Below are 25235 nucleotides of genomic sequence, written 5' to 3' on the forward strand. Positions count from 1 at the left end.
GAAAATCTTTCTTTATCAAACTTTCAAATTTACTTGTCAATTGCAACCGCTATCGACTTCTTTCCAATGTCGTTTAAAGTCGTCATTGCATGCAAAATATTCAGGGCTTGATATAGTAAGTTTTTCCAAATTTTTTCCATGTATCTATAGCCATTATTTTATATTATTATAAGCTAAGGTTTAGATAATCTAAAATTGTTGTGTTATAAACGTAAATTGATGTGTATTCAGTTAGGGCCTGTTCATATGAGACGGGCCAGCCCGGTTTAGCCGGGCTAGCACGGCAGTGGCGGGATCTCGCCTCACATGTTATTTTACTTTATTTGTAAAATTGCATTCATATGGAACCAGGCCAGCCCGGCTTTGGCAAGATCTCGCCTGAACAAAGCGAGATCTCGCCTTTAACGGGCTCATATGAAAACAGCAAAAGCGAGCTAGCCCGGCTCAACCGGGCTGGCCCGGCTCATATGAACAGGCCCTTAGACGTACGAGTCGTTGACATTGATTTGAGGAAAATCAATACATACAGCATAGTTTTGGAAATAATGCATGCAAAGTTAATATGTTAAGTTGAAAAAACTTTTACCAGGTCATATATATCATATATGTGCAAAAGACGTGTAATTGCTCTTTCCAGACCATCATTTCCTATGTAACGTATTTTATATTATTAGATTTTTACTACAAAATTGATTGTGTAGACGTCATGGTAGATGAGCGGGGGGGCTGGGGTGCACGATGTCTCAATTTTCGTTTGTTAGACGTAAATATGGTGTATGAAGTTAGGATCGAGACCTTGAATATCACACTTTGCAAGAGCTCCTTTGTCCTGAATCTTTAAAAAACCTTTTGTCATGGGCAAAATGCGCATGTCAAATTGCTAATTTATAAATTAGATCTAGAATTCGGTACTGAATCGAACGTTTTGCATGCTGCTAAGATCTTTGTCGGCGACAATGTTTTGGACACACAAGCCGTTTTCACTCCACAACCCAAACCTAGCTTTTGAACTGGATTTCGTGATGTAAAAGCACTTGGCGGGGGTTGCTTAAGCCCGCCGAATTCTCGAGGCGAATTCCTCACGAAAAACTATCCGCACACAAGAATAACTTGCTGAGCTAACAGCCTCGCATGATCTTTAGTTTAGCTCTGCTAATAGCTCACGTGTGCGGCGGGCTTAACACTTACTATAATATCGAACTAGATTTCTTGCGATGAATGCGCTGAATTCCGTTTCTACAACCCAAAACATTAAAACAAGACTCGGTCCCTGTTAACAAACGTTTTTTTTACATTTTGAACTTTGATACTTTTTTCACTACGTTGTGTTGTCTGAATATCTAACAACATGAGTTCGTTTCGCTTCTAAATGCATCAATACAAACTTGAGTTTATGTTCAGAAAAATCCGGAAAAAATGTATGAAATTGGACGATCTTTACATGACAGTTTTCTCAGATTGTTATGAGCAGAACCGATGCGCAGAATAAACTTGACTTCAACTCTAAATTCCGTGAAGAAGAGGAATTTGTAATGAAAAATTTATACGCATTTATATTTACATTTGTTTAATGATCAGGAGCATACCTCGGCTGTAATTGGTTAAACTTTTGTTCGTATCTGAATAACGAAAAGCATTGAAAGAATTGTTAGCATGTTAAACCATTGGTGCGTTATATTGAAAACGTGCATGCATGCGTGGTAATCAAATATTCAAATTCAATCAAAAACGTTTGGAACCTCTGTCGACAGATCATTTAATGAAAGGAATTCTTATCGTACAGACATGTTTTCATAATACAATCGCTTTTCACGACCTTCTTGTTTTAAATTACAATTTGGCTGTGTGTAGCTACAATACAATGATGTCCTTCCGTCGCTTTGGACTATCCTGGACTGAAAATCGCAAGGCAAGTCCTTCACAGTAAGAAATATAAATTCCTATACATGCTTAGTCGACTGTTATATTCAAATAGATTTGCAGCGACTTTGTGTTTCACATTTTCTCCACTCTTCTACAAAACAGAATCACTTCTATATATCAATACAAGCTTATCAAACGGTTCAAACCTTTGCACTTGCGATGTCTAAAGTTTTATCTATATACCGCATGATTCCAGTTTATGAGGAGAATTTTTAACGCATAACGTAACAAGTTACATTTGGCTAATTCTGGCTCAATGCAATCCTGCCGAATATATTTTCCAACGGCATATATTCATCGGTTTTAATAGAGTTTCAGTATTTGAGTAGACTCAGTATTCAGGTTTATATATATTCTAAAATGGACAGACTATAAATGTGCATGCAGAAATACACAAACGATCCCAAGTCTTAAAGGATTGCTGAAAATATTTGAGAGCTATAAACTACACTGATTAACACACACAGGAGTTATTTCGTCCTATATATTTGGTACTTGGGATTCACACATACCAAATATGCACATACACACGGACATAATTATACCAAAAAATTTCCTCAACGGTTTCGCGTGTATTCCTAACGAGAAGGCATTTACGAAGTGTTTTACCTTTTTAATCACCCTGTATATCATTTGATAATTTCAACATATCTGTTCTTTTGGTTTTAATTGGAATGGGCTTTGAGATGAAGCAAAAACACAATACTTCAAGTACGGCATTAATAGTATTCAATCTTAAGTTTACTTTTGAGGCGGCACAGACTGTTGCGAAGGTCTGCAAAATTTTGGTGTGGATAAATTCAGAAGTTTGAAATTTCAAGACCCATTTTTTTTAACATTATATATTCGTGGCGGGTTGTGCATGTCTGCAACTCAGAAACTAAATGTCGATTGCAAGCGCTTATATAAGCTCCCTGATCGATTATTTATCTGCGTGAGCTTGCATGATCTGCTTGTGTTTAAAATTGCTCTTCTATACAGTGGACTAATGAACGCTTGAAATAAAAAAAAACAGAAATAGTAGAAACTTTAAAGAATCGTCCGACGTATAATGACAAACATATTATATTCGTCATCTTTCGTATATCCGACAATCGGCGAAGATGAGTCAGAACGACAGACAACCCAAAAGACATTTCTTGCAAGCACAACGTAAATAACGTAATCTATTGTAGTTTTAGTACATGCTTTTTAGTACATGCATTTCGCTACATCCGTTTCTTGTTGCAGTCAACTTCAGCGTACAATAAAGAAAGAGTGGCGCTGTCGCAAATTTCGATTCCGTAGACAGTCGTACTTATCATTTGATGGTCGTTCATAGAAAAAACAAAGTGGACATTAAGTGGTACGAGGTTGTAATTGAACACAGGCATCCCGCACATCCGTGCGATTTTTAATGCCTGCAAGGCGGGCTTCATTAAGTTAGTTCTTATGAAAGTTCTTATGTGCATATTTTGAATACAATATATTTTGACAAGGAAGAAGCAGTTTTTCATTGTCTGAATATTTATAAAAAGACTATTCCAGATTAAACCATATACTGTAACATACATGTTATGTAACAGATTCAAATGTGATTGTGTACCCCAGGTTGTGAATATCAGTGCTGTTTGAAACTGATTTGTTTATGAGTTATGTCATAAATTGACAAAAATAACACTAAGCCTAAAGCTCTATAGTATTATATAACGCTTAGTAAGCGTATTTTTGGGGTTGACACACGGAACAGAATGTAACCAATCACAGATGCTACAGCCCCCCAGTATGATCATATATTGGGAAATGGGTTGCTTCAAATTACACTTCGTGGCTGTGCCAAGCTCGAGTAAGCTGACGTCGTGTCGTCGTTTTGAGATATTTTCACATTTCACAGTGAAAGTCGCAAGGTATGTTCTTTACCGTAAGGAATATGAAATTTTATACAAGATTCTTTTAATCAATACTACATCGCTAGATTTCTAGTTTCCTCTCCTGCTACCAAACTGCATTTTTACATATATACATTCTTAGACTTGTAATATAAGAATATATATCGCCCGACTGTCACGACAATTTAAACAAGACGCCTACTAGGCGTTATATGATCGCGTCGTTCACAGCGGCGTAGCCAGCCCAGCTATGCAAATTTTGTGTCGTAAATGTTCTTAATAATAAAAATGAACAATATACCGAACTATAGTCGCATGTTGAAAGCAGGAGAAACACAAAACAGCCCATTTCGAAACTGCTTGAAATCCTTTAGTGCAGGCTTACTCTGCTCGGCGTGTGCAGTTAGTTATATGTGTAATGAGTGTAAAGATAAAGATAACACTTGCTAGCATTTTGATCGCTTTATTGACTCTACTTTACTGCTTCGAAGTTCGAAGGTGAAACGAAATATGCCCAAAGTGAATACAACACGTGATATAACTAGCAACTTACCTGTGCGCAGGTTCCCGATTAGGGTGATATGGCCCGCAGCTAGCGACGCTGGGGGTCGACCCGAGAGGAAAATAAAAAAAAAAACCAAGCCGAAACGATAGATCGCTGTCGCTACGCGACGCGATCAAAAAAAAAAAAACCAAGCCGAAACTATAGATCGCTGTCGCTACGCGACGCGATCAACAACAAACAATTCGTTTTCTCGAGCGTAATATAAACCGGCAAATCTGATCGAATTCAATATTGAATTAGCGCCATGGAAGATTTCACAATTATCATTGATGTCGAAATGTTAGTGAGAAGCGCAGGTAGAAAACCTTACGTGGTTGTGTTAGTGATAGTCTGCACCAGTGGTGTAGCCAGCCCGACAATTTAGTCATGCTATGCTAATATTTTGGTGATCATTGACTGTGAAAACAATGAGTTTCTTAAGAAATGAATAATGATAATAACATAAAATTTGCATAGCATGACTAAATCGTCAGGCTGGCTACGCCACTGGTCTGCACAGCACAGGATTCGACGATTATATCGGACTCAAGCGCTATCAATTGAGTGTTATAGCAAAGTTTCATCGATTCCGATCTGATCCAATACCTTATAAAACAGTATCTGACTCAATACCTTATAGAATAGGATCTGATATAGAATAGGGTCTGATCCAATATCTCATAGAATAGCCAATAGGGTCTGATTCAATAGTTTTTATAATCGGTAGTTTTATTTCTTTTTAAGGCTGTTTCACAACCGTTAAAGAATAGATGCACTCTTCTCACGTGTAAGTTCAAAAAAAAATATGGCCAACAATAATTATCGTGAACCAAACACAAAAAAGAGAGGACGACCTGCAAACAAACTTTCTGTCAGGTTATTTCTGCTTGATCCAGACACCGCGATCACTAAAGTCACAAAAGACACTTGTTCAAAGACTGGGATAGAAGCCTTGATGCAAAGAGGATATGGACCACCTCCAAAAGGTGCAGGATATTATGTTACTAGAAATACATGCATGCAGCAACCCCTCGCTATTTCAAACCAAGTACACAATTTCCTGAGTTAACCTGACCTAAACTTATATTATGAAATGACACAAAACTCAAATCAGTCTTATTATATTTTATATACCGAGTATATTATAGCTAATGTTTCCATCATTCAATACAAAAATAATCATAAAGCTAGTGTAAATATTGCCCGCTTAATTTTGCTGCATTATACCTTGCCAGCAATTAAGTAACGGTTTAAAATCGAAGTTTCAAACGATTAAAACAGTACAAAATCTTCACAGACAAAGAAAAAACTTGCAGTCGACGCCGACGGCTAAAAGTTTCAGTATACTTTATAAATATAGTGTGTATTTTTGATACCAAAATTCAAATTACACTTTGAAAAACACTTTTTGAAGTTAAAGCAAAGGTGTAATAGCCTTTCACAGGTTTAGGTGTTTGCATAAAAAGCTGAAAATTTAACAAATAAACGGCATACAAAGCTGAAAAGTATACAAATACGGCTCATTCTTACCGCGAAACAAATACGAAATAAACAAAGTAAACACGTACCCTTTGTCTTTGAAAACATTTATAAGCTTGCAGATTATGAATTATTCCTCTTACACGGCTTTTTTTTTACTGTATCCCGTTCATCTTTGCTATCTGTCATGCTTCATATATCTTGTTTCTTCTCGTTTTACTTTCTTTGCACAAAGTTTATGAAACACTTTTACAAAAATGTTTACGAAATGACAGTTAAATTGCTGACGTTCTCATTGAAATACAAACTTTCTGTCTTAGCCAATCAGCGAGTTACTAATTACCAGTACTTTACTCGCTTACATTTCGCACATGCGCACAATTACCATGACCATTGAACGTCCACGGTCCACGGTCCACGACATAGAATTTGAGCAACTTTGGATTCCGCTATGTTCTGTCACAATACCCGGGTGTAATAAATCTCCCAGCGGAATTAGTACCCTCGCACGGCGCTTCGCGCCGGCTCGGGGATTATTTGGAGTCCTACAGAATATTAGCCAGACTGATTTCTTAATTGAAATTCAAGATTTGATTAAAAACAAAACTAGGATTAACTGTAGGAGAAAACTCCACATAGCCTGCATGGTGTGTTGTTATCGGAGCAAATTCTTATTTAGAATAGTTCGTGTATCTTGAATATTTTCTATCTTGACTTATTTCGGGTATTTATATGTTTTAAAGCGATTGCAAACTTTTAGGTGTGAACTACAAGTATAGACAACCTGGTTCATTCCACTTAATCTATTTTTCCCCCTTGCATTATACTTTATTTATCTATACCTTGATCTCGTTGTATTTTAATATAGAACATTGTATAAAAGATGACAAGGTGGACTTTACGCTGGACTTGACAAATGAACAGTTCAAACAGAAATTGATTGAAATTTATCCCAAATTGGAAAATGCCTTTTTTGTGTTCATGAAAGCGAACAAAACCAACACATTAGAAGAACTGAATCCTGGATTGTGCTGTTTCAGATGCTACACTCCAGAAAATGTTTACAACAGTGAACGTGGACAAGGAAGGCTTTATATGAGAATTATTGCTGAGAACGAGGTGAAGTAGTACTAGACGATGCTCCTGCTTTTTTATATTGTAGCGAGCTGATAGGTAGCTTCTTGCAACACGAACTACACTTGGCATTATTATTCTCAATAGGTTTGTTTACTTTTATTACCAAAGCTTGTTCTTCATAAACTTTTTATCGTTTAACGCATGAACGATCTTCACAATTACAGTTAACCCAACGGCCCACGTGGAGCGTAGGTAAAAGACCCTGGGTACGAGGTTGCCGTTCACCATGAGAATTAGCCCTGTTCCAAATTTGACACACTCATGCACTGTGTTTTACTCAACACACCAACATTTTTTAGATATCCCCCTGTACCCATGGAATATCTCGCACAAAAAGACTGCGTGGTATGGTTGGTGGTGGCCAGCAATTTTTTGTACCAATCTTACCAAAACCTACGTCAACCCTCACCACAGCAGACGTCGTTACCTCAGCTGTTACCATGCCAACAGGTCAAACCGAATCAAGCCAATCTGGCAGCAAATCAACACAAAGCCAATTATCTTCATCCACCATTACTTCCTCCATTACTTCGTCAACTGTAACGCCACTGGATAACAACAGTTCGGTGAACGTCACAACGCTTGGTCCACCATTATCTGTTGTTTCTCCCACAACACCTGGACTTACAAGTTCCCAAAGTCGTTTACCAACATCAAATATCTCGAAGCACGAATCAAACCAACCCGTCAACCGTCAACAGTTAACACAAAGGCCAATATCCATGTCGATTGTTCCGCAGGTTGGTCTTGCACCTACACCGCAATATCGAGGTGCCATTCCGGTGCAGAGGCCGTTACAAACATCACCATTCCTGCAAAAGTCTGTAAATATTCCATCACAAAGCCAATTTTTATCGCCATCTGTTATTTCTATGGTTGGGCCAAGTCAGCCAGATCAAGATTCTAATAATGTTTTAGCCCAAAGACATTTACCAATATCAACAGCTTTCAATGCTGGAAATACAGCAATCCCAGCGATTCAAATTCCTGGTAATTTTGTAAATCCGGGCCAGTTAGAATCACTTGGTTCTGTGTCGATGACACCGCAAGGGCAGTTTTCAAGATCAACTGGAGTTCATAACGTAAATTTTTTGCAATCTATGCCAGGCACACAGTCTTTTAATCAAACCGTTGCTGACAATGATCTCGATTCACAGTGGAGAGCGCTGGGCGAAGCTATGGTCCTTGCTTCAGAGAATCCTGTCTTGATCCCTAATTCAACCGTGCCTTCATCCTTAACTTCGTCCACTCTCCCTCAACTCCCATCAGCGCAATCTCCCGGTTTAAATACCTTGTGTGATGCAATAATGCAACATGAACAAAATGCAGAATCTCCATCCAGTGAAAGTGGTGTTATCAGTTCAAACGTGCAGGTAAAACATATAAAGTGGCATCATTTATGTAAAGAACCTACGAACAACACGTTTTTGTTCTGTTTTAACAGCAACATTTTCTGACAACTTATACAAAACCAAAAATCAATTAACTAAAAATTATATACAGCATTATGGATTTATATATAATACACCCGTAACTATACCACAAACCTTGCAAATACTTTAAGGCCGTCCCTGGACGTTTAACTGGGAGTGCATATTAATCTTTTTGGGCGACCCGTTCAACTGCATAATCACAATACGATGAATATTGTTGTAAATTTTGTAAATAGCTCTCTTTACTGTACCTTATCTGTACATTTATAACCTTTTCAGGAACACGTCAACCTTCCAGAACCAGACGAATGTGAGTCAACGTTACGTTAACAGATATTTTTTTCAAATATTTAGTACTACATGCAGCTGTCATTGTTAAACAAAGTCAAAATATCTGAATATTATTCCTTAATCCAAATTTTATCCATAGGGATTTTATCCCTATTTTTATTAGACTGTTAAAATTCCATTCGTACCACGTTTTTTAAAAGTAGTGTAATCGGTGCTTCAGTTTGTGGAGTTTCTCACATCATTTTGTTCTGTTTATAGCACGAATTCAGAAGTTTCTTGAAAATGTTGGATCAACTAAGAAACTCACGATATCGTTGACAGTTCTGGATGACGATCTCCTCTTGAAGAGGTTGAAAGAATCCACAGTTGAAATTCACACGATAGAAATTCAGTCCAGGTGTGAGGTACACAAAGTTTTGAGTGTTTATTCTTTGCCCTCTTGTCTAAAGATCCTTCGTATTATTAATAATATCCTAAATTACGATGATATTTTTGCTCTAATTAGATGCTTCAGTAGCGAGAATAATTTACAGGAATTAGATTTATCTCGTACGAAGTTTGAGAAGAATAGTTTCCATAGTTTTATTAGCGTACTTATGAATTGTAACGATTTAACAAGATTGATTCTAACTGATAATTGTTTAACTAAACATGAAAATTCCAGTCTGATGGAATCATTAAAATGCATGACAAGTCTTAAAAACGTAGACTTATCTAAAAATAATCTAAGCGTATTCGAGATACACGGACAGTTGGATAACATTGTTTCTTTAGATTTATCGCACAACGCACTCCAGAGAAACACAAGTATCATTGAGATCTGTAAACTGCAGTCACTCGAAGAAATAAACCTCTCTCACAACCACATTAGATTTTTCCCCTTCCCCGAATTCGACACACAACTCGACAAGTTACCAATTAACATGAAAACCATTTCGTTATCCTTCAATTACATGACACCCGAAGACATCAGCCGGCTTTGCTTCTTAATTAGGTCAAATCTGACAAAACTTTACTTAGATTCTAATCACATTGGCAACTCAATTTGGTCCTTGGGTGCACTAGGTCTAAGGTTTTTGAAAGTGTTAAGTTTAGCTAATACTGATATTTGTGTTGCTGTTGATGGTTTGGCGTTCCTACTTTCATTAGTCCCAGAACTCGAAGAACTGAATTTATCGTCCAATAATCTTGTGTTGGACGACTTTCGCCAACTCCAATCACCATTGTCAAACTTAACACAGTTAAAAAAGTTGAATTTAAGTAACAATCCTGAAGGAGCTTCAGATCTTTTGCAAGAGATCCTGTCTTCGTTCAAAAATCTCCAGGAGTTGAGGCTAAGTAACATACATATGAATGGTGAGGATTTTGGGAAAATCTCAAACTCACTCGCATCCTTGAGAGATCTTAGGTGTCTCGATTTAAGCATGAATGCCATTGACTCAGATGGGACAAGAACACTTGCGAATTTGTTGAAGGGGTTCCCCTTGTTGGAGGGGGTAGACCTTGGTCGGTCATTCATGACGGGAAGTTATATAAGGGTGTTGTGGAATAGTTTTGCTTCGCTAAAAGTGTTGAAATATCTGAATTTGTCTGGCAATCAGGCTGATGCCAATGCTTTTGATAATTCCCTGTTATTTCCTCCGTCGTTGGAAGAGCTTATTATCAGTAATGTCATTCATAGCCAAAAGCTCTTTGTTAAAATGTCATCGCTTAAGAATCTAAGAAAACTTCACCTTATTGACATGAGATTAAGAGCCTGTGATGTCGAGGCACTAGCCGCAATGCTGTCGTCTTTTTCGATGTTGGAAGAGATATCTTTAGCTCATACAGTTGCAGACTCGAACATTGAAAAAATTTTTAATGCTATAAAGTGTTTACACAATGTTAAAGTTATTGACCTCAGTAGCGTAAAATTACCTGATGTAGATGCATTAGTTGACATGCTTTTGTCTCTTTTGTCTTTGGAAGAGCTAGTTTTAGCGGGAATATGTATTCACAACATCGACCATAAAAAATTGATTGATGCGTTAGTTTTGTTGAAATCTTTAAGAATTCTCAATCTTCATTGGGCCAAAAAATTCGGAAAACCGCGGTGTACTTCATGTCGACCAGGTATTTGCTTTGACGGTGTTGAAGATACAAAACAACTGTGTTCTGGGTTGGGGAAAATTAGATATTTAAAGGAACTTAGCTTAATTAACCTTGGGGACCCAGAGTGTATAATCCATTTAGCTGAAGTGTTACCGTCACCTCATTTGTTGGAAAGGTTTGTGTTGGAATATGATTATAGTAGTTTATCTGATAAACACACAGTCGAAAAATTGTTTCCCGCGTTAGGAAGATTGATGTATTTGCGAGATCTCGAACTTAGTCTGTGCTTCAAATTCGACGAAAATGTTAGAAATGTTTTGAAAGCTGTAGCTCAGATGTTATCATCACTGCAGTTATTGGAAATACTAGTGTTCGATCTGACGTATGGCGCGTATGAAGATAGCTATGAAGATGGAGATTATACAAGCGAAATACAACTGGTCACGACCGCATTAGGAAAGTTGAAGAATTTAAGAGAACTTAGATTATCTGGTGTTTTGAGTGGAGAAGCCATAGTTGAGGTTTTAGCGTCACTGCCATTGTTGGAGCGATTAATGCTCATGTTTGCGTATGATTGGAGATCCGGGTTTGTGCATAATAATAATATTGGATATGAAGAAAAAATATTTCATTCTTTAGTAAAAGTAAAATATTTAAAACAGCTTTTTATATATGATGTTCATGTTAGCCCGGACTTGGTTGAGGTCTTACCGTCACTGAGGTTGTTGGAGACGCTAGGGTTAAAATCGTACGATCTGTTTGAAAAATTGTCACTCTCACTGGGGGAGTTGAAATATTTAAGGAAACTTCATTTACTTGATTTTCGTATAAATAAACAAACTTTATTTAATGGCTCGCGATCATTCTACTTGTTGGAAAAGCAAAAAATCTCGTGTAATGGATTAAGTGTAGAGGAACAGCGATTTCAATATTTAGGAAAATTAAGACATTTAAAACAGTTGACTCTTTATGTCAAAGAAATTTTAGTTGATTCCTTATTGCCTATTGCGTCACTGTCGTCACTCGAGAAGATTAAGTTGATCTGGATATATTTGGATAATGACAATGCAAAGCAGCTGTTTGCTTTATTACTTAAGGTAAGATCTCTAAAGAAACTTTCTTTAGACTACGTCTCGCGTGAATCTACCCAAGTTGTAATAGACGCTCTAGCTGAGGCGTTACCAGCAATTAAATTTTTGGAAACGCTGTCGTTGAAATGCATTAATTTTACCGAAGTCAGTAAAGAGCAACAGTTTATCACTGCAATAGGATCGTTGAGTTATTTGAAAAAACTTAATTTATATCATAGTACAATTACCCAGGCCTTTGCAGAAACTTTAACTGTTATGCTGCCAAATTTATACAACTTAAGATGTTTTACACTACCACGTTTTGCATGCGAAGATCTTACGCAAGATGAAAAATTCGAGGAGACACTAAGCCGCGTAGTTCCTTGGGTTATCAACAGGTGATACTAGACACGTGCAAAAATTTGTCGGAGGCTTTTTGAGATTCTGAAACATCTATTTCAAGCACCCATTTAGCAGAAACGCTGAAATAACTCGTAAAAAATGAAACCCTGACAATAAATCACAATATTTCCAAACACTGCAACACTTACCAGTAATAATCAATTGTTGTTGACTTTTTCGTTGTCTCAAACACTGGTTAAGAATTCAACAGAAGTCGAGTGACAGTATTGTAATCTGCAGCCGTTGACTGAGAAACGTTTCACGCAGAACACGCACGCATTTATACATTGCATTTATATAACGGTAAAGTGTTTTGTATCCTGTAGAAAGTTTTAATTATTTCAACTGTTCATTGAAAGAACACTTCCGAATTTGTATTGCTGGCTATTTTAAAATTTCATTGCACGAATAACAATCAGTTGTATGAAAAAAAATTAATTAGCTTGACGCAGCAATGGAAATTTGCTTCATATTTCAACATAAATCATTACAAACCTTTCTCTTTAAAATATATTAAATATTAAAAATATTAAATTCATCAACCATGATAATATTAAAAACAGTAATTGCAAATAACATTGTATCTGAGTTCTGAGGTAAGAAACTTTGAAATAAGAGTTTTTAATGTCATTTAGAGTCATTTCTGAGTTCTTCTCAAAATACCAAGTAAATTATTTAACTTGTATGATAACTTCCCATGGTAATGACATAATAATAAGCATTATGCAGTTAAGATGATAACTGATAGTGGAAGCACAGGAAATACAGAAATTAAAATGCTAATTAAGACGAGTTAAAAGTTCGGATTGTTTGTGTAATGGTCATAAAATGCAATATTAGGTATGAAATACGATTGCTAACAACGATCTTGCATAGCTACGACCTTTTTCACTGTACTCGAAAATATGAAGAACCGAGCAAATTCATAATTTCGTGTTTCATATTTTTCACTGTAGCTCGTGCGGTCGATGTTAGTAGCTACATTTTTATTATATGACATGATTTGCTTCAAATAATATTATCAATGGCCTTCGTGTTGTCGTAAGTGAAAATGAATTATTGAAGCATAATTTCAAATTCAAAATGGCTACCTAAATAACGAACTGCGTGAAAATGATAAAAGTATATAGTTTCTGATTGTAGTTGTGATTGTAAGCCTCAAAAGGCGATAAAAAATACCAGTTAAACCCCTGTGGGCTTTGTGAAATAATTCTGTTATTTCAGCAGTTAACCAAATTATTGGTCATTCAGGTGCGCCATTTAACTCTGTTTGTCATATAATAAAGAAAGTATTAACTATTAATAACTTGCTATGGGTAATTTGATAGTTGACTTTATAGAAATTATCACCGCAACCTTATTTAGACAAGAGGGATCTTTTACGGAAGTGAATATAGGAATGTGGGACGACAGTCGTAAACTAATAATATAATTTAGTTGTTGTGAAAAGAATTAGTGTGTCGGGTTTTTAGGAAAACGGTGCACTTTCAAATATTCATTTCTTTATTAAAATACGACGAAATGTCGTTGCAATGAAAACTTGCTGAATAATGACGTCGTCCTGCGTTTGGTAGAAAGGTTTGATCATTCCTGATGCCTGAGAGCTTATATTTTATAGACCTGCTTTCCACTGTCGCGTTTTTTGCACGTGCATACACGCATATAAAGTTTAAAACTTTCCACTTTGTTGTATAAATAATTCTATACCAGAAAAAACCCAAATCATCACACAATGCATTTAATCAATCGTTGATTTCAAAAGTATCATTTAAATGAATTGAAACTTTTACGTGCGTATACGTATATGTACGTACAAAAAAACGCGACAGTGGAAAACAGCCCTAAACTGAGTGGTGTTCTTAGGTACATTTCGTACAGTGTTGGTGCTGTTTGCCAATAATTATGTCTTACGCCATCAAGACATAATGGCAACACTATACACCAATGGCGACACTGGTCTCTGGGCTAACGGCCTGGGCGTTACGCAACTATGTAATCAACTTTTATCGACTCTAAAACGACATTGAATCATGTGTACGAATTTAGTTGATCAAATTTTTCGTTTTAGTTTTCGATGGTAAAGGTTTGAAATTGATGCGCTTACATTTTATCACTTTATCTGGTTTCTCCTGTTTGTAAAAACAACTCGAAATATGCAAATCTACTCGAAAAAAGTAAATTTCAGCGCTTTGTATCATTTACACCATATGTAATTGAGATCATGGAAATATTTCTGGGTTTCCACGTTTTTTTACTAACATCATTTCCAATACATCCAAAGTATTTCTAAAACAAATGAAAATCCTTCTTTATCAAACTTTCAAATTTACTTGTCAATTGCAACGGCTATCGACTACTTTCCAATGTCGTTTAAAGTCGTCATTGCGTGCAAAATATTCAGGGCTTTATATAGCAAGTTTTTACAAATTTTTTCATCGATCTATAGCCATTATTTTATAATATTATAAGCTAAGGTTTAGATAATCGAAAATTGTTGTGTTATAAACGTAAATTGATGTGTATTAAGTTAGACGTACGAGTCGTTGACATTGATTTCAGCAAAATCAATACATACAGGATAGTTTTGGAAATAATGCATGCAGAGTTAATATGTTAAGTTGAACAGACTTTTACCATGGTCATATATATCAATAGATGTGCAAAAGACGTGTAATTGCTCTTTCCTGACCATCATTTCCTGTGTAACGTATTTTATATTATTAGATTTTTAGTACAAAATTAATTATGTAGACGTCATCGTAGACGAGCGGGGGGCTGGGGTGCACGATGTCTCAATTTTCGTTTGTGAGACGTAAATATGGTGTATGAAGTTAGGATCGAGACCTTGAACATCACACTTTGCAAGAACTGCATGCTTTGTCCTGAAAAAACCTTTAAAACTCGTGTTTAAAAAACATTTTGTCAAGAGCAAAATGCGCATGTCAAATTGCTAATTTAACTGATCTAGAATTCGGTGCTGATTCAAACGTGTTGCATGCTGCTAAGATCTTTGTCGGCGACAATGTATTGGACGCCCAAGCCTAGCTTTTGAACTGGATTTTTGTGATGTAAACACCCTTGGCGAGGGTTGCTTAAACCCGCCGAACAGGCGCACACGAGAGCTATCAGCTGAGCGAACGACCTAGCTCGCGAGGCAGTTAGCTCAGCCCGAAAACCATCCGCACACGTGTGAAACTTGCCTCTCGAGGCGAATTCCTCACAAAAACTATCCGCACACATGAATAACTTGCTGAGCTAAGAGCTACGCATGATCTTTAGTTTAGCTCTGCCAATAGCTCACGTGTGCGGCGGGCTTAACACTTGCTATAATATCTAACTATAGATTTCTTGCGATGAATGCGCTGAATTCCGTTTATACAACACAAAACATTAAAACAAGACTTGATCCCTGTTAGCAAACTTTTTTTTACATTTTAAACTTTAATGCTTCTTGAAATACGTTGTGCTATCTGAATATCTAACAACATTTAGGTTCGTTTCGCTTCGCTAAATGAATACAAACTTGAGTTTATGTTCAGAAAAATCTGGAAAATATGTATGAAATTAGACGATCTTTACATCACAGGTTTCTCAGATTGTTATGAGCAGAACCGATGCGCAGAATGAACTTGACTTCAACAGTTCAACTTTAAATTCCGTGAAGAAGAGGAATTTGTAGTGAAAAATTTATACGCATTTATATTTACATTTGTTTGATGATTTGACAAATCAAGAGAATACCTCGGCTTTAATTGGTTAAACTTTTAACAAAAGTTCGTATATGAATAACGAAAAGCATTGAAAGAATTGTTAGCATGTTAAGTCATTGGTGCGTAATATTGAAAACGGGCATGCATGCGTGGTAATCAAATATTCAAATTCAATCAAAAACGTTTGGAACCTCTGTCGACAGATCATCTAATGAAAGGAATTCTTATCGTACAGACATGTGTTCATAACCAGACACAGTACTAAAATGCGGTGCCCGCAATGCTTGCCTAGAAATAAAACGTCCGCTCATTTCTAAGGACATCACCACTTACATTCTCCTGTCGGCCGCAGCCTGGTTGGTTGGTACATTAAGGTCAAAATTGCGCCGTTTTAAAATCTTCAGAAATAAAATATTTAGGCTAAAAATATTATTTAAAAATACTATCAAAATGAAGAGAAACGTGAGACGAATAAACTGGTGTAGAGCCGGAAACTAGAAAAGCAACGATACAGAAGTCAAGGATTAAGCGTACTGCATTTTTAATTTGTTTAATAATTTTGAGCGATTTGTCATAAAGTTCGCTTATTGAAACTATACTTTAAAACCTTCGAAATAGAATATATTTGGCTCAAAGTACTATAAAATAAATCGTAATGTAAGACCGATCCACTTATTTAAGGACGAAAATTAAAAGAGAAAACCAACGATATGAAAGATATCAAAGACCAAACTTACTATTACTAGTAAAGTATAGCATAGTAATTTTGAGCGATTTGTCAACAATTCAATTTCGTTTGTCTTTCAAACGTCATAAATCGCTGCGAATACTCTTGTTTAGTAATATATTTAAAAACTGTAAGTATAATTTCTTACGCTGAATCGAATGGTGGTATTTTTGTCCTTCTTGGGTGCATAAAAGCAGAGATACACGCAATTATCAGAGTTTGAGATTGAAATTGAAAAAAAAACGTTCCTTTAAAGAAGGAATTTGGCAAACGTACAACAAGATTAATAGTAATATTTAGGAAAAAATTCCAAGCATTCCAAGCATGTGCAAGGAATTTTTACTAGGCGATTAAGGAAACGTATTGATGCGAACAAACAAACTCACAGGCAGAATATAATGCGGTGCCAAACTTGGCGCGGGCACCGCAATACAACCGCGTTTCACGACCTTCTTGTTTTAAATTACAATTTGGCCGCGTGTAGCTACGATAAAACGATGTCCTTCCGTCGCTTTGGACTAACCTGGACTGAAAATCGCAAAGCAAGTCTCTCACAGTAAGAAATATAAATTCCTATACATGCTTAGTCGACTGTTATAATTCAAATAGATTTGCAGCGACTTTGTGTTTCACATTTTCCCCAGTCTTCTACAAAACAGAATCACTTCTATATATTAATACAAGCTTATCAAACGGTTCAAACCTTTGCACTTGCGATGTCTAAAGTTTTATCTATATACCATGATCCCAGTTTATGAGGAGAATTTTTAACGCATAACATAACAACAGTTACAGTTGGCTAATTCTGGCTCAATGCAATCCTGCCGAATATATTTTCCAACGGCATATATTCATCCGTTTTATTAGAGTTTCAGTATTTGAGTAGACTCAGTATTGAGGTTTATATATATTCTAAAATGGACCGACTATAAATGTGCATGCAGAAATACACAAACGATCCCAAGTCTTACAGGATTGCTGAAAATATTTGAGAGATATAAACTACACTGATTAACACGCACAGGAGTTATTTCGTCGTATATATTTGGTACTTGGGATTCACACATACCAAATATACACATACACAGACATATACCAAAAAATTTCCTCAACGGTTTCGCGTGTATTCCTAGCGAGAAGGCATTTACGAAGTGTTTTACCTTTTTAATCGCCCTGTATATCATTTGATAATATCAACATATCTTTTCTTTTGGTTTTAATTGGAATGAGTTTTGGGATAAGGCAAAAACACAATACTTCAAGTACAGCATTAATAGTATTCAATCTTAAGTTTACTTTTGAGGCGGCACAGACTGTTGCGAAGGTCTGCAAAATTTTGGTGTGGATCAATTCAGAAGTTGGAAATTTCAAGACCCATTTTTGTAACACTTTTATATTCGTGGTGGGTTGTGCATGTCTGCAACTCAGAAACTAAATGTCGATTGCAAGCGCTTAGATATAAGCTCCCTGATCGATTATTTATCTGCGTGAGCTTGTATAATCTGCTTGTGTTTAAAATTGCTCGCCTATACAATGGCGGACTAATGAACGCTTGAAAAATTCTAAGAAATAGTGGAAACTTTAAAGAATCGTCCGACGTATAGTGACAAACATATTATATTCGTCATCTTTCGAATATCCGACAATCGGCGAAGATCAGTCAGAACGACAGACAACCCAAAAGACATTTCTTGCAAGTACAACGTAAATTGGGTAATCTATAATAATTGTAGTTTTAGTACATGCTTTTTAGTACATGCATTTTGCTACATCCGTTTCTTGTTGCAGTCAACTTCAGCGTACAATATAGAAAGAGTGGCGCTGACGCAAATTTCGATTCCGTAGACAGTCGTCCTTATCATTTGATGGTCGTTCATAGAAAAAACAAAGTGGACATTAAGTGGTACGAGGTTGTAATTGAACACAGGCATCCCGCACATCTGTGCGACTTTTAATGACTGCAAGGCGGGTTCATAAAGTTAGTTCTTATGAAAGTTCTTATGTATATATTTTTAATACAATATATTTTGACAAGGAAAAACTGAGCAGTTTTTCATTGTCTGAATATTTATAAAAAGACTATTCCAGATTAAACCATATACTGTAACATACATGTTATGTAACAGATTCAAATGTGATTGTGTACCCCAGGTTGTGAATATCAGTGTCGTTTAAAACTGATTTGTTTATGAGTTATGTCATAAATTGACAAAAATAACACTAAGCCTATAGCTCTAGTATTATATAACGCTTAGTAAGCGTATTTTTGGGGTTGTGAAACGGAACAGAATTTAACCAATCACAGATGCTACAGCCCTCAAGTATGATCATATTTGGGAAATGGGTTGCTTCAAATTACACTTCGTCGCTGTGCCAAGCTGGAGTAAGCTGATGTCGTGTCGTGATTTTGAGATATTTTCACATTTCACAGTGAAAGTCGCAAGGTATGTTCTTTACCGTAAGGAATATGAAATTTTATACAAGATTCTTTGTATCAATACTACATTGCTAGATTTCTAGTTTCCTGTCCTGCTACCAAACTGCATTTATACATGAATATATTCTTGGAGTTGTAATATGAGAAATATATATCGCCCAACTGTCACGACAATTTGAACAACAAACAATTCGTTTTCTCGAGCGTAATATAAACCCACAAGTCTGATCGAATTCAATATTGAATTTGCGCCATGGAAGATGTCACAATTATCGTTGATGTCGAAATGTTAGTGAGAAGCGTAGGTAGAAAAGCCTGGCTTGCGTGGTTGTGTTAGTGATAGTCTGCACAGCACAGGATTCGACGATTATATCGGACTCAAGCGCTATCAATCGAGTGTTATAGCAAAGTTTCATCGATTCCGATCTGATCCAATGCCTTATAGAAGGATCTGATCCAATACCTTATAAAATAGGATCTGATCCAATACCTTATAAAATAGGATCTGATCCAATACCTTATAGAATAGTGTCTGATTCAATACCTTATTAACATTACGTCACTGTTAAGACAGTGAATGTTGTGGAGGCTGTAGATTTTGTGTTGCTTCATGAAGACAAATATGTGTTGAAGTAATTCATGATGGCGCGCGTTATGCAGCAAAACAGATTAGTGGGTTGAAGATGCATTAAATCTACGACGCGGCCGTGGCATGAAAACAGCTGCTAGTTTTAGAAACCCAGTTTTGATTTGTTTTACTCACGGCTTTGACCTTCCCTAGCAAAAAGAGTGTATAATTTTTATTCCTGTTTTGAAACTGTATAATTCACGTCCGTGCGCGTTCTGAATTTTGTTTATCTTATTCCTTGTAAACGACGGAATATTTATTTTTATTACGAATATCAAACTAGTATTTTTCGACCAAAACAACTTTCTCTGGGTCTCGAAAAAGTGAAAGAGGGTAAAAATGAACGGCTGCATATAAAATATCGCAAGTAAATCGTGCATGTATACTGTATGAGCAACCGGACGTCTGTCCCGAAATATAACCCTACCATAATTAGTCCTGTATTTACCCAGGAACGCGTAACGATGCCAGGGCAGCAGATTTTCGTGAAAGCGCACTTCTGTAGCGACGCATACCAGAGAATGTTTGCAAAACATCGTTTATTGAACTCTTTCCGAGATGACTTCGGGTTTGGGAAATTTTGACCACACGATTGTGCTATTCTTAAAGCTCGATGGTTTGCACTTCACGATTTAAAGTTATTTCTGAGGGTTGGGATTTTAGCATGAAATACTGCAACTGTATTGTTCTGTTTTTTATATCCACTATAAAGTGGCTTCAAGCCTTTAGTTTTTATAATCGGTAGTTTTATTTCTTCTTAAGGCTGTTTCACAACCGTTAAAGAATAGATGTTCTCTTCTCACGCGCAAGTTCATAAAAAAAATTATGACCAACAATAATTATCGTGAACCAAACACAAAAAAGAGAGGACGACCTGCAAGCAAACTTTCTGTCAGGTTATTTCTGCTTGATCCAGACACCGTGATCACTAAAGTGACCAAAGACACTTGTTCAAAGACTGGGATAGAAGCCTTGATGCAAAGAGGATATGGACCACCTCCAAAAGGTGCAGGATATTATGTTATTCATTGGAGTCCTACAGAATATTACATAAAGACTGTTTTTTTATTGAAATTCAAGATTTGATTAAAAACAAAACTAGGATTAACTGTAGGAGAAAACTCCACATAGCCTGCATGGTGTGTTGTTATTGGAGCAAATTCTTATTTAGAATAGTTCGTGTATCTTGAATATTTTCTATCTTGACTTATTTCGGGTATGTATATGTTTTAAAGCGATTGCAAACTTTCAGGTGTGAACTACAAGTATAGAAAACCTGGTTCATTCCACTGAATCTATTTTTAGCTCGCCTGCACTTTAGTGCAAGAGAGCTATTGCTATAGTCTTGGCGTCCGCGTCCGCGTCCCCGTCCCCGTCCCCGTCCTCGTCCCCGTCCGCGTCCACACTACATGATAAGTAGAATGTTAAGATGCCACTTTTATTTTCCCATTATTTTCAACTTATCTACTTAAGGAGTCTATTTGTTGCAAAAGAACCATTTACCAGGGGGGAGTGAACATTATACAACAAATAGAATAAGGTCAATGTTAAGATGCTATATTTTTTCTATACTTTGGCTTTACATCAGAGGAATCATTATCAATATAAGTCATCAATATGCATTGTGACTATTTATTGCCATTTGGTACACATTTATACAATAATAAAGAGAGTTTTGCTCAAAATTATCAAATGATAAGGTGAATGTTAAGCTAATTAGCATAATGATAAGGTCAATGTTAAGATGTTATATTTTTTAAATATTATGGCTTTGTATTAGAAGATTCTTTATAAATATAGCTCATCGATATGTCTTGTGACTATATGGTGACATTTAGTACACATTTACACAAAAATAATGGGAATTTTGTTCAAAATTATCAAATGATAAGGTGAATGTTAAGCTAATTAGCATAATGATAAGGTCAATGTTAAGATGCTATATTTCTTAAATATTATGGCTTTACATCAGAGGAATCATCATAAATATAAGTCATAGATATGCATTGTGACTATTCAGTGCCATTTGGTACACATTTATACAATAATAAAGAGAGCTTTGCTCAAAATTATCAAATGATAAGGCAAATGTTAAGCTAATTAGCATCATGATAAGGTCAATGTTAGAGTTATCCAGAGTTATCACGCTCATTACGATTTTCAGGGCTATTGTGTAGCCCTGTTTTTTTTTAGTTCAAAGTTGTAGCTGAATCATATTTAACGAAAGTATTTGTACAACCCTAAGCCAAATGAGAAACTTTCAAATATTTTCACCTGTATGCTACCATTTGTTTGTATTGTACATGTACAATTATAAATTATGAGATTGTGTTGTGACATGCCGTATCAAAATTCAATCGCTTAATATAGAAATCATTCAGGGAGTGAAAATATATAAAACATAGTCCAACGTTAAAGTTTAAAGAATATTGTCAGATAATTCGCAATTACAAGCTTTAGCACATAAGTATTTATAAGTAGAAAGCCGATGGGCTCGGAATGCAAAGGCAATGGCAACGCATGTGACATATATTTGCATATTATTTATGTAGATACACATGCAAATATATTATTAAAGCACCTATAAGATTTATGTACATACCTTTTCGTTGTTTGATGCATAATCCTTTTTTTTGTAGATATAAAAATCCAATCTTGTTTATTTCATAAAGCTAGGCGCACACACGACGATTTTAGTCGGCCGATTCCTGTCTAGATTGTTTAGATGGATGTTTTCATCAAAATGTGGCGACTGTCAACCTATACTTGGTCAGATTAGACCAAGTAGACTCGCGTACACGCGCGAGGCGCGAGCGCCGCGATGGGCAAGGGCTACCTATATGTCTAAACCTGAATGGACCAACTACCGTAAAATCGTTGTGTGTGCGCCCGGCTTAAAGCAGGGACTTTTGCCTGGTCCGTTAACTTACCTGTTGATATCACGTGCGCGGATTGCGAGAAACGGAAGAAATATTGGTCACAAATAAAACTAATGTAATTCCGAGGCCAGTTTTGGCCAGTAATTCTGAGGTCACAACTAATATCTGAAGTTTGTGCTTAATATTACCTTCCAACGCGGATTTTAGCCTTGTAATTTGTGATAAAAAGATCGGTAATTTGTGCTTCATACAGATACCTTTCATACAGAGTTTAGCCTTATTCTAGACAAACAGTGCAGGCGAGCGTTAGGTGATTTCAGCACCTCTCTGGTATCCCCTTACATTATACTTCATTTCTCTATACCTTGATCTCGTTGTGTTTTAATATAGAACATTGTATAAAAGATGACAAGGTGGAATTTACCCTCGACTTGACTAATGAACAGTTTAAACAGAAATTGATTGAAATTTATCCCAAATTGGAAAATGCCTTTTTTGTGTTCATGAAAGCGGACAAAACCAACACATTGGAAGAACTGAATCCAGGATTGTGCTGTTTCAGATGCTACACTCCAGAAAATGTTTACAACAGTGAACGTGGACAAGGAAGGCTTTATTTGAAAATTATTGCTGAGAACGAGGTAAAGTAGTACTAGAGGATGTTCCTGCTTGTTTATATTGTAGCGAGCTGATAGGTAGCTTCTTGCAACATGAACTACACTTGGCATTATTACTCTCAATAGGTTTGTTTAGTTTTATTACCAAAGCTTGTTCCTCATAAACGTTTTATCGTTTGACGCATGAACGATCTTTACCACGTCGATTACCTTCGCTCCACGGCCCACGTGGAGCGTAGGTAAAAGAACCTGGGTACGAGGTTGCAGTTCACCATGAGAATTAGCCCTGTTCCAGATTTGACTCACTCATGCACTGTGTTTTATTCAACACAACAACATTTTTTAGATATCCCCCTGTACCCATGGAATATCTCGCACAAAAAGACTGCGTGGTATGGTTGGTGGTGACCAGCAATTTTATATACCAATCTTACCAAAACCTGCGTCAACCCTCATTACAGTTGACGTCGTTACCTCAGCTGTTACCATGCCAACTGGTCAAACCGAATCAAGCCAATCTGGTAGCACATCAACACAAAGTCAATTATCTTCGTCCACCATTACTTCCACCATTACTTTGTCAACTGTAACGCCACTGGATAACAACAGTTCGGTGAACGTCACAACGTTTGATCCACCATTATCTGTTGTTTCTGCCACAACACCTGGACTTCCAAGTTGCCAAAGTCGTTTATCAACATCAAATATCTCACAGTCCGAATCAAACCAACCCGTCAACAGTGACCAGTTAACACGAAGGCCAATATCCATGTCGATTGTTCCGCAGGTTGGTCTTGCACCTACACCGCAAAATCAAGGTAGCATTCTGGTGCAGAGGCCATTACAAACACCACTTACAGTTTCTTCCATCACATTAACACCATTCCTGCAAAATTCTGTTAATATTGCATCACAAAGCCAATTTTTATCGCCGTCTGTTATTTCCGGGCCAAGTCAGCCAGCTCAAGATTCTAATGTTTTAGCCCAAAGACAGTTAGCAATATCAACTGCTTTCATTACTGGAAATACGGCAATACCAGCAATTCAAAATCCTGGTAATTTTGTAAATCCGGGCCAGTTAGAATCTCTTGGTTCTGGGTCAATGACACCGCAAGGGCAGTTTTCAAGATCAACTGGAGTTCATAACGTAAATTTTTTGCAAGCTATGCCGGGCACAAATTCTTTTAACAAAACCGTTCGTGAGCAAGATCTCGATTCTCCATGGAGAACGCCTGGGGAAGCAATGTTGCTTGCTTCACAGAATCCTGTCTTAACTTTGTCTGCTCTCCCTCCACTTATATCATTGGAATCTCGCGATTTAAATATATTGGTGGATGCAGCGATGCAGCAAGAACAAAATGCGAAATCCCCATTCAGTAGTGTTAATAGTTCAAACGTGCAGGTATGAATATTTTTATATTATCATATAGCTGAGTGATACGTAATGATGATGCTTTTCAAATAGACTTGGAACGAAAGAGGTTCGTCTTGAAACGCTTTCAGTTAATATACCTTAAGGGCTGTTTTTCACCGTCGCGTTTTTTCCACGTATGTACACGCGCGTAAAAGGTTAAAACCTTCTAATTAAGATGTTGTATAATTAATTTTATACCAAAAAAAAACATGCCAACTCTATACATCTATTCAATCGTTGATATCATAACTATCATTCAAATGATTTAAATTTTGTACGTCCGTGTACGCGACAGTGGAAAGCAGACCTAAAATTAAAGTAATTAAAGTAATTATTATTAAAACGGTATTATTGAAAAACGCTATTATTAAATAACATTTAATGTGCGTCAACGCATTATTAAAACGGTACATTGGCATGATATCTCCTAGCATGGTTTAGTACTTGATACTGTTCCTTATACCTGTACATTTATTACCATTTTTTTCAGGGACACGTCAACCAACCAGAAGCAAACGAATGTGAGTCAACCTTATTTTCAGAGATATTTTTGCACAAACTGTCAAAATATCTAAATATTCCTCA

At 36.5% G+C, this 25235-nt stretch overlaps 1 protein-coding gene across 2 annotated transcripts in view; it reads left to right on the forward strand.

The window, feature by feature from the left end:
- Window positions 1–3723: 3723 nt before the first annotated feature.
- LOC114523090 (protein NLRC5-like) overlaps window positions 3724–25235 on the forward strand; it is an 81846-nt gene continuing 60334 nt past the window's right edge. Inside the window, exons 1-5 of one of the 2 annotated variants that reach the window (XM_028543923.1) lie at window positions 3724–3809; window positions 20503–20746; window positions 23010–23260; window positions 23583–24638; window positions 25141–25171. In XM_028543923.1, the coding sequence (XP_028399724.1) occupies window positions 20566–20746; window positions 23010–23260; window positions 23583–24638; window positions 25141–25171 (1519 nt within the window). In that variant the 5' untranslated portion in view covers window positions 3724–3809; window positions 20503–20565. Of the gene's footprint in view, window positions 3810–18994; window positions 19120–20502; window positions 20747–23009; window positions 23261–23582; window positions 24639–25140; window positions 25172–25235 lie in introns of those variants that run through there. The other variant, XM_028543922.1, reaches the window with a different exon arrangement.

This window comes from Dendronephthya gigantea, unplaced genomic scaffold, assembly GCF_004324835.1.
Source record: "Dendronephthya gigantea isolate DGI-Jeju-01 unplaced genomic scaffold, DenGig_1.0 000026F, whole genome shotgun sequence".
Lineage (NCBI taxonomy): Eukaryota > Metazoa > Cnidaria > Anthozoa > Malacalcyonacea > Nephtheidae > Dendronephthya > Dendronephthya gigantea.